We start from the raw sequence: 11003 nt of genomic DNA, 5'->3' as shown, positions 1-11003 counted from the left end.
CTGTAGAAAGGGTTGGAATGATAGATTCAACTGTAGGAAGAGTTTGAATTACGGGAGTGGCCGAAGGTGCAGAGCACTCCCATAACAAATCGGGGCACCCCTTTAGCCTATAATATTATCATGAGATAATACGAATATTATTGACACATTGGTTCTATTACATCACAAGTCTCCGCCCTCGGCCCCCTCTGCCTGTGCTTCTACATCTGCATTGCTTGCTCTTTGGGGTTTTAGGCTGGGTGTCTGTAAAGCACTTTGTGACAACTGCTGATGTAAAAAAGGGCTTTATAAAATATATTTGATTGATTATAATTTGATTATAAGGTGGAGCCAAGACATGCTGGAAAGTGCCATGTGAAAAGAAAATATCTATGCCATGTTGGCTTGGTACTGCTTGTGTTGGCATGAAAAGGATCATTGATTAGGCTAAGTGAATTAAAATGAGACTAGTATTTTCTGTAGGATAACATGCACATCCATTACTAAATACACTTTTAATTTATTAAAACTCCTCAGTTAACAGTATGTCTTATATTATTAACTAAATACCATACGATTTGTAAACACGAGCTATCCATCCACCAATTGAAACCTCTCTTTAATGTGCTTTCGTGGGTTCTTTCTTTTGCTATTTTATTCTCCTGAAATATTATTTTTTATTAATCAAGAAATATATAATTTTAGATATATGAATTAAACAATTACATGATAATTTATGTGTAGCCTACAATAAAAATATAAGCATGTTATAAATATGTTTTAAAATATTCAGGGAGAAAGCAGGCCTATTCTATTTTATTGTATAATTGTTTAATCTGGTCATTAAAGTACTTGATCTGATCTGATGCAATGTAACCTAACTAGCTAGCAGGGATAAAAAGACCACGTAATTAAAGGAAATAACAACCACTTTTCATGTCACCATTGGCTGAATTTGTTGTCCATTTGAGTCTAGTGGGCAGGAAGTACTAATTTTGACCAATCGTGTTGCCATCCCCTTGCCCAACAGACAGGTCGCAATGATGGCGTTGAGAGAGCTATCATCGCTGGAAAAAGCTTTAGGATTGAAAAAGCCTAACAAATACAGTACTCAGGGGGACAAGAAGGTGAATTTGCCATCTGATGGTTCCGGTCACAGTTATCGATATGTGCCAAATATGATAGACCTTACCACATGAACAGTAGGTTAAAAAGAGTACTCATGCTACTCTACTGTCCAATGGAAAAGCTAGCTAGCTAACAAGATAATGTCCGTAGCTTTCGCAACTATTTTATCTTCTATTTTAGCGAAAGTAGGTCACTTAGGAGCAAATAAGCTATAACTTTACAAAGTATAGCTAAGTTGTAGAGTAAATATGTAATAATCATTGTTTCAGCTAAAATGTGTTGTTATTAACCAGTTGACGTTAAGCTAACATTGAATGAATATGCTGTCTGGCCAGATAGATAGATAGTTAACGTTACGTGGCCGTGTGGATTACTTATTGGGTTGTCAACATATCTTGCTGCTACTACTAAACGTACTATAGTTCATTTCAGTGGAGTGTGCAGTACTAGTTCTGTCTCAACAGCCTTTATTGCAATGTAAGAAACAAACACACATACTGTACCTCAGAGGGTAGTGTACGTGACAGTCCATGTGTTTTGTTTAGGAAGCTAGCCAGCTATGCAACTAGTGCTTAAATAGTGTCTCTAACAGGATGTTGACAAGTAGTTACAGGGTTGTCGTTTTATTTCACGTGTCCATAATTCCTATCAGGCTCTTAGTGTATAATACACACCACATTCTCTTTCTCTCCCACCCAGGTACCCGTGCTCCATAGTAGTAATGGCCCAGCTCTGGTCGGCTTGGTGACCATCTCCACTCACCTGGTCCGCGAGGCCAAACTGCCCAAGTTGCTGGGTGGGTCAGCTGAACACAAGGCTTTAGTGCAGCAGTGGATGGAGTACAGGCTCACCAAAGTGGACGGATGCCACAAAGAAGATATCAAGACCATACTGAAGGTAGAGGCCCAGGAACAATAGTGAAGATTCTTCAGTATTAGAAAGTCTAACTTGCAAGTTAGTCAATTTGATTGTAGTCTCTTGTCAAATGAGAATGTGTACCACTACCCACTGTTTTTCATGAGAAGTCCCTTCTACCCTTGTGGGATAGACAGGCTTGGTGAGCTGTGTACGGAGAGGATCTAACAGGGCCTGGGAGAAGCCCCTGAGCCAAACTCTCCAACTCATGCTCCACCAGCCGGGGCCAAACTGACACTGTGTGGCTCGTTAAGGCGTGGTGACATGAATCAAGGCTGATATATGGCCCTTCAGTGACATGGCCGAGACGGGCAAAGCAGTGGACAACAGTAAATGTATTTAATGGGGGCCGCTGTCGACAGCTGGACAGGCACCTCTCGCCACTGGCTGTCAGGGTGACGTGCCGCACTGGCATCACTGAAAAGTCCTACGGATCCAGAGTGTGGATGTGAGTGTGGACAGGCCTTTTAAACATTTGAATGGTGCCACTTCCAGAAGTTACCCAGCTCTGTGCCCCCACGAGATGCTGCAGCTGTCCTGCTGGTTTACCAGAACTCTAATAGCACACCAATAATCCCAGAAATCAACGGGGTCAATGCGAGACACAATAACATCCGTTTTTGTTTTCACTTTTAAATCCTCCTGTGTGTCACCATTTTTAGTTTATCTGATTATGCGGAACATTAGATCTGAATTCAATAGTTACACTTTTGAATAGGGTTGACACGATACCAGTATTGCGATACTAAGATACCAGATTTTGCATGGCAAAAAAAATTAAAACACGAATTAGACTAAATGTAAAATTGTGGGTGCTATAGCTTGCATATAGGACCGTTTTCCCTTTCATCACTATGGTAGATAAGTCATGGTGCTATAACCCACAGCCTTGCTGCAGCAGGGAGGTCTAGTAGCCCCAGTGAGGGATATCAGAAGTCTCGGGAAGAATGTGGTTGGGGGGGGTGGAGAAGCAGGGCCCAGGTTCTGAACTCAATGTGGGGGGTGAAGGTGGAGATGGGGTGGGGGCAGTCTCCTGTCAGCTGTAGAGAAGGCAGGACTCTGATTGTGGAGGAGGAGTCTGTCTTCATGCCTTGCTTGGCAGCAAACACTGCACAATAACTCCATTAGCCCTGAAGACGCTGTGTGTGTGTAGTGCTGAAGATGGTCCCATCCCTTGGGACCTGCACAACCACACTCAACCCCCCCATGCTTAGCCCAGCCGGAGTGGCCAGAGTTGTGGGGATGGCATGCCACGGCAGGCAGATATTCCCCCTCAGTTTGTGCATTGTTCAAGTACAGATACCGAGCTCTCCACCCGTACGTCCCAGATATATAGGTTCAATAGATCTCAGGCCTGGGTTGGCTCCACCGGCCACAGCTTTCGTCTTGTATTTCAACTCTTTTGACTATTGAAGAAGTTTATTTGGATATTCTGTATTTTACTGTGGATATATCATTATCACCCCTATCACGCTGGGAAAGTGTTATTGAGACATTTCGGGAGTTTCCCACTGCTGCTTTTACTGTTCAAATAAATGTTTGATGAACATCGTTGGTTGACTTTTATTGAATCTAATGTCTAATTAGGTCATTATGATAAAGAAATGCTAAGATAATGTAATGAGTTGCATTGTAGTGATTCTGTGACTGTGGTGTTAAAGATGTTTGTAGGCGTTTGCCTCTATATTGAGGATCTAGGGAAATTCTGTAAATATATATATTTTTTCTCATGCAGGACCTCAACAGCTATCTAGAAGACAAGGTTTACCTGGCAGGGAATCAGTTCACCCTCGCCGACACACTCATGTACTACGGAATACATCACATTATCGTAAGTCTAGCGTCCAATAACCAAACAGAGCCGACTTCAATCAGAGTTGAAGTTAAAAGGCGGTTTGTCAAACGGAGCTCACAATTAAAAGAGTCATATGGTTAAAGGGCATGGGAGAGAGAACTTGACACAAGCAACAACAAAAAAAATGAGGCGCAAAGTGATGTCTTTAGCCCAGGCCTAGGAAGAAGTTTGTTGGCCCCCGGAGGCTGACGGGAAGAAATGGGATCACATGTTGAGAAATGTCAGCGGTTGTTGGCGGAGATGGATCCTTGCCACCAGGCACAAGGGAGTCCGTTTAGTTTTTATCATGGCGGTTAACCTCAGGACAGAGGTCAGTCAGCAGCCTAGGTCCTCATTGTATTTGGAGGACTGAACCCAACTGGCATGATGTTAGACTATTTCAGGGACGGTACAGCTAGCTAAGACCAGGTTTGGGCAGCATCACAATGAACCTGAAATGGGATTGTCTAATATGTTCACTTAGTAAAGTGTTATTCTGTTCAGCTAAAATTTACTTGTTTTGTGGGGAAAGAGATGTGACTTAGTAACAAGTTAGTAACAAGCAGAGTTGCTACAGTAGTTTGGGTATTAGCTAGCTAGCTAGCTAACCAGAAAGATGCATTTGGTTCATAACATTGCTAGCCATTTTCTTTCCTTGCTGCCTTGTAATGTCACAGTAGCGTCATTCTCAACCTTTTAGCAACGTAGCGTCATTCTCAACCTTTTAGCAATGGCAAATGGAAACAATGTTAGGAGAGATGGAGATCTCCATCTCTACAAAAAAAAAAAAATTTGCCCTTGCTAAAAGGTATTCTAATTTTAAAACCTACAAACACTATTTCATGTAAAGGACCTTTTTAAAGAGCACAGATGGCCACCCATCATTTTAAATGAAACAATTCCAGATTTGTACTGCATAGTATGGAGCAACAGTGGAAACAAGGAATGTATCCCCCTCTCTCCCAGGTGGGCCTGGCCGTCCAGGAGAAGGAGAAGCACATGAACGTGACGCGGTGGTTTGACCACATCCAGCACTACCCCAGCGTCCGGCACCACCTACCCCCAGTGGTGGTCCTGAGGAACAGAGTGTATACCAGCGGCTACCACTGAGGTCTCAGGGTGTACTGCTGGCTGCCAGGAGGGCCGGCGTGAGGAGTACACAGGCGTGTGCTGACGTCTCAACCTACCTAACATGACTATGGCCCCTCCCTTGCCTTTGAGACATTTGGTTATTTTTCCCTCTAAAACCCCCAGGCGAATAACACATGCAATGGAGAAATGATCACAAGGAGATTATTATTATTTTAAATGTAACCTTTATTTAACTAGGCAAGTCAGTTAAGAACAAATTCTTATTTATTTATTCTTATTTATTTTATTTTATGTCATTTAGCAGACGCTCTTATCCAGAGCGACTTACGGGAGCAATTAGGGTTAAGTGCCTTGCTCAAGGGCACATCGACAGATTTTTCACCTAGTCGGCTCGGGGATTAGAACCAGCGACCTTTCGGTTACTGGCACAACGCTCTTAACCACTAAGCTACCTGCCGCCCTACACCGGCCAAACCCGGACGACGCTGGGCCAATTGTGCGCCGCCCTATGGGACTCCCAATCACGGCCAGATTGTGATACAGCCTGGAATCGAACCAGGGTGTCTGTAGTGACGCCTCAAGCACTGAGATGCAGTGCCTTAGACCGCTGCGCCACTCGAGGCCGAAAATGATAGTTTTTTTTTTTGTTAGTTGGTTGTTGGAGTCTATTGCCGTCAGGGTCAATGTGCAGGTATAGTCTGAAACGGGTTCCCTGAGAGCATTCTTGTTTTAGGCTTTGCTGATACCTCTTGTCTTTTCTGTTAACCTGAGCCTTGAATGTAAAAAAAAAAAAAGTATTATACAAAATTACTTATTTGTTTGCTATGTCCGTTTAAAGAAGGCTTTTTCAATGTATCAACATTTACATTTTCCTCAAACAAAACTAAATATGTTCAGTCCGCCCAACTGTGTGTTCAGCTGTGTAATCATCATCCTCCACAGATGCCCAGTCCACTATCAACTTTCCGCCCTCATGAATTTAGTCTTGTTTCTCAAGCTGCTGCTTCTGCTGTTCCACCAGCAGCCTCTAGCTCAGAGTCACTCAAATCAATCCGTGTGTTGATGCTGAGGGGCAGAGGGCAGACTACCAGCTGCCATAGATGCCCCAGTGCGCCTCTGTCCAACGCCAGAGCCCTGGGTGACAGCCACGCATTGTCATTTCACCCTCTTACCCAGGGGCGGGAAATCCTTTTGTGACACAACATCCGAGCGACACGCTCGAACCACTCACACAAGCAGACTGGATTTAGCCATTAGCTCTGTCAGCAGTGGAAATCACAGCTAATATACACTACATGACCAAAAGTATGTGGACACCTCTTTGTCGAGCATCTCATTCCAAAATCATAGGCATTAATATGGAGTTGGCCGCACCATTTGCTGCTATAACAGCCTCCACTCTTCTGGGAAGGCTTTCCACTAGATGTTGAAACATTGCTGCGGGGACTTGCTTCCATTCAGCCACAAGAGCATTAGCAAGGTCGGGCACTGATGTTGGGCGATTAGGCCTGGCTCGCAGTCGCCGTTCCAATTCATCCCAAAGGTGTTCGATGGGGTTGAGGTCAAGGTTCTGTGCAGGCCAGTCAAGTTCTTCAACACCGATCTCGACAAACCATTTCTGTATGGACCTCGCTTTGTGCACGAGGGCATTGTCATGCTGAAACACTAAAGGGCCTTCCCCAAACTGTTGCCACAAAGTTGGAAGCACAAATCGTCTAGAATGTCATTGTATGCTGTAGCGTTAAGATTTCTCTTCACTGGAACTAAGGGGCCTAGCCCAAACCATGAAAAACAAACATTACAGTTGGCACAATGCATTGGTGCAGGTAGCGTTCTCCTGGCATCCGCCAAACCCAGATTCGTCCGTCGGCCTCCCAGATAGTGAAGTGTGATTCATCACTCCCAGAGAACGTGTTTTCACTGATCCAGAGTCCAATGGCAGCGAGCTTTACACCACTCCAGCCGACGCTTGGCATTGCACATGGTGATCTTAGGCTTGTGTGCGGCTGCTCGGCCATGGAAGCCCATTTCATAAAGCTCTCGACTAACAGTTCTTGTGCTGACGTTGCTTCCAGAGGCAGGTTGGAACTCAGTAGTGTGTTTTGCAACCGAGAACAGACGATTTTTATGCGCTTCAGCACTCGGTGGTCCCGTTCTGTGAGCTTGTGTGGCCTACCACTTCACGGCTGAGCTGTTGTTGCTCCTAGATGTTTCCACTAAGCAATAACAGCACTTACAGTTGACCGGGGCAGCTTTAGCAGGTTTTGTTGAAAGGTGGCATCCTATGACGGTGCCACGTAGAAAGTAACTGAGCTCTTTTAGTAAGGCCATTCTACTGCCAATGTTTGTCTAATTTGAAGGGGTGTCCACATACTTTTGTGTATATATAGTGTATATATTGGATTTAATCACAGCGTTTGCACAACAAAAGAGTTGGGTTATCGTTGTCTGTCTTAATTATTGAAACTTAATCCGGTGTATCAAACTGCTAACTGGTTTGAGTTGTTTCACTTTCACCCAGCCTGTGTTTTGTCATGTAAACCCTTTTTACCCTTCTCTAGGTTATATTAAGCCTTCCTTGTGACATGTATGCTGCTTTAATGGTATAGTTTGTGTTATTGAAGTATACAGAAGGTCGTCCTGTGCCAATAAAAAAACAAAGATGATCGTTGTCTCATCTTATTCTATTAATCAATTCCTTTTTTCACATTTTGTGGGTCCATCGACGTAAATTCGTTTTTTCACACTGGTGGTTCTGTACAACGGCAAACAAAGTGCTGTGTGTTCTGGAAAGTGTAAACTTGTGAAAGCAAACATCTTGCAGTCATTTGAGCAGGCCTTGTGACTAGATTAGGAAGAACATTGCACGACTGGACCATAATAGAACCACTGTCCTGTTGTTTATTTCAGTCCCATTTAGATATCACTGCTGCTGAATCAAAGAGAAGCTTAGCACAGCATGTCATGCTTTATCTTTGACGTGTCGGCAAGATTGAGGAGACTGAACTTAAGACTTTTTACGCGCGTATTAACTTGAAATTAGTCTTTCTGAAGTTTTGTGTGCTGACTAACGCTGTATTGTAAAAAAACGGCAGTGGCATAAGGTTTCCAGCTTTGCAGCTGATGATCAAACCAAAGTCAAGACAACCCCAGACATGAAGCCACAGCGGGTATCCCAGACAGCCCAATTAGTAGGACCTTCTCCCGGTCATCTGAAGACTGAGGTGCACCTCTCTACAGGGGTGGACTGCCACAATGAGCTCACATTTAGATATTTCCCCTCCTGGCAGCGGAGGCAGCCTTCATTTCCCCCCACCCCCTGGTCGGTGATAGTTCAGGGGTCAATTGGCTCGGTGGATCAGCAGCGTTCACTGGTGACTTCAGCTCTCACCAGGAGTCCATCTCTCAGTGTGTGGTCCGGACCAGACGCCACCTGTCGATCGCTCCTCTTCACGGCCACAGGGGGGTTTCGCTGTGGGAAGGGCATGGGGACAGAGTTCAGGGCCAGGTGGGGTGATGTCGCTCTACAGACAACTATCTGAAGGACCACACCTCTGTTGGGTATCACCTTTTAAAGTGTAGGTAGGAGTGTCACATGTTCCACAGGTCAGGAAGTAAATGGTGCCATGCAGAAGTTGTATTCAGGCGGCTTCCAGTAGCTGGTCCCTTAGTACGATCTCCCTAATGAGCGGCAAATGTGTGGGGGTCACGTCACACAACACCCCACGGTGTTAGTTAGTCTGCCATGTCGGCACAAAAACATTTTTTTTGTTACATCTCGTTAACGAGATCGAGAGCGGCGCATCCGACGGGACACGTATCTGGCAAAACAGCGTTCCCTGATTGATTCAATGAAACAATCAACACTGTGTGGGGGCGTGTTAGCGTGTTGTAAGCGCTTTTGACAGGCCTTGCCTTATCCTGCCATTACAGATAGTGATAATTCTACCATGCGTCCGTAAAGATGGCATCTGATTGTCAATTGCAATTACACAAGTGCAGAGGCGAGGATCGGGTGGGGGGGTAATGTTCTCTTTAAACACTCTTTAGTACAGTCATTGGTTCAGACTTCCATTGCTTGAAGGCAAGTTGGGAAATACATTTTGGTCTGTTGACGGTTTATTATCCTTATCTCCAGACAGCTTCTGGATTAGAAACATAGTAAAAAATAGCCACCCTTTGCCTTGATGACAGCTTTGTACACGCTTGGCATTCTCTCAACCAGCTTCATGAGGTAGTAACCTGGAATGCATTTCAATTAACAGGGGTGCCTTCTTAAAAGTTGATTTGTGGAATGTCTTTCCTTCTTAATGCGTTTGAGCCAATCAGTTGTGTTGTGACAAGGTAAGGGGGGGGGGATTTACAGAAGAAAGCCCTATTTGGTAAAAGACCAAGTACATATTATGGCAAGAACAGCTAAAATAAGCAAAGAGAAATGACAGTCCATCATTGCTTTAAGACATGAAGGTCAGTCAATATGGAAAACTTCAAGAAAGGTTCTTCAAGTGCAGTCGCAAAAACCATCAAGCGCTATTATGAAACTGGCTCTCATGTGGACCAGTACAGGAATGGAAGACCCAGAGTTACCTCTGCTGCAGAGGATAAGTTCATTAGAGTTAGGCTGTGTCTTTGTGAGATGCAGAGTAGGTGAATGGATGATCTCCGCATGTGTATTTCCCACCGTAAAGCATGGAGGAGGAGGTGTTATGGTGTGGGGGTGCTTTGCTGGTGACACTGTCAGTGATTTATTTAGAATTCAAGGCACACTTAACCAGCATGTCTACCACAGGATTCTGCAGAGATACGCCATCCCATCTGGTTGTTTTTCAACAGGACAATGACCCAACACACCTCCAGGCTGTGTAAGCCTCCACAATCCCCCGAACTCAACCCAATTGAGATGGTTTGGGATGAGTCGGACAGCAGAGTGAAGGAAAAGCAGCCAACATGTGCTCAGCATATGTGGGAACTCCTTCAAGACTGTTGGGAAAGCATTCCAGGTGAAGCTGGTTGAGAGAATGCCAAGCTGTCATTAAGGCAAAGGGTGGCTATTTGAAGAATCTCAAATATAAAATATATTTTGATTTGTTTAACACTTTTTTTGGTTACTACATGATTCCAAATGTGTTATTTCATAGTTTTGATGTCTTCACTATTATTCTACAATGTAGAAAATAGTCAAAATAAAGAAAAACCCTTGAATGAGTAGGTGTGTCCAAACTTTTGACTGGTACTGTATGTATGTATGTATATATATTATTTTACTGCTACACCGGAATAAGAATGATCATTGAATTATTGTAATGTTAGTTTGTGGGTTGCCAATTGGCGATTTGACACGGAAATAAATAAAATGTCATTCATTCATTTCGGCTTATACATACTATATATATATTTTACAGACACAATCTATTTTACAATAGTTATCTTTTTGTTTGTTTTTACTCCTATCCTTCCGCTACCCTCAAACCCTCCCATCTCTTTCTGAAGACCATCCAGTTTGATTTCTATTTGCCATATATTTTTCAACTGTGCTGTGATGAATACCTGCCATGCCGCGAAGCACAGAATGAGGCCAGGTGAGTTTACGAGACGCACTCACTCACTTCATCAGTCAGAGAGGGGCGGCTGATTCGGCCTAGGTGCTAAAGTACATGTGTGTATCCCGGGGCAATGGGATCACACCTTAACTCGGCACGGATCACAGACTGCTCCAGAATTAGCCTTGCTTACCCCCTTTCTCTCTCCCAACCTGCCTCAGCTGCGCACACACTTCCTGTGTGTGTGTGTGTTCATGCGTTCGTTCAGGGGGTTGTGGACTTGGCTTGGGGGCAAGGGGTGAGAGGGGTGTACTGATGTTGGGGGATGGGAGGAATACATACCGTGCAAGACTCAAGGATAGCGATTCTCCTTGTCTGGATAAGTTCAGCCTCTCAGTTTTCTTGTGTGGATTTGTCCTGCGCTTTGTTCTCAAGCTGCAAAAGTATTGGTATTTTTTCTTTAAGACCCCTGCTTTTAGGAGTCAGTGGGGTACAGGTGCAATAGCATACACATT

At 44.2% G+C, this 11003-nt stretch overlaps 1 protein-coding gene across 1 annotated transcript; it reads left to right on the top strand.

Annotated features, from left to right (window-relative positions):
* Nucleotides 1-1013: 1013 nt before the first annotated feature.
* Nucleotides 1014-5729, top strand: LOC311109081 (eukaryotic translation elongation factor 1 epsilon-1-like). Its single transcript, XM_084151886.1, has 4 exons — nucleotides 1014-1106; nucleotides 1807-2004; nucleotides 3758-3853; nucleotides 4823-5729. The coding sequence occupies exons 1-4, from the start codon at nucleotides 1020-1022 to the stop codon at nucleotides 4964-4966; spliced, it is 525 nt and encodes a 174-aa protein (XP_084008012.1). The 5' UTR covers nucleotides 1014-1019; the 3' UTR covers nucleotides 4967-5729.
* Nucleotides 5730-11003: the final 5274 nt, after the last annotated feature.

The sequence above is a fragment of the Coregonus lavaretus genome, assembly GCF_964263955.1.
Source record: "Coregonus lavaretus genome assembly, chromosome: 34".
In the NCBI taxonomy this organism is placed as follows: Eukaryota; Metazoa; Chordata; class Actinopteri; order Salmoniformes; family Salmonidae; genus Coregonus; species Coregonus lavaretus.
The sequence above is the reverse complement of the archived record's forward strand: the minus strand, read 5'-3'. Positions and strand labels throughout refer to the sequence as shown.

Bases quoted from the DNA above. Each gene is read 5' to 3' on its own strand.
- LOC311109081 (XM_084151886.1), top strand. From the start codon at position 1,020: ATGATGGCGTTGAGAGAGCTATCATCGCTGGAAAAAGCTTTAGGATTG. The intron at 1,107-1,806 runs GTGAATTTGCCA...TCTCCCACCCAG, and splicing joins GTACTCAGGGGGACAAGAAG to GTACCCGTGCTCCATAGTAG. The intron at 3,854-4,822 runs GTAAGTCTAGCG...CCTCTCTCCCAG, and splicing joins ACGGAATACATCACATTATC to GTGGGCCTGGCCGTCCAGGA.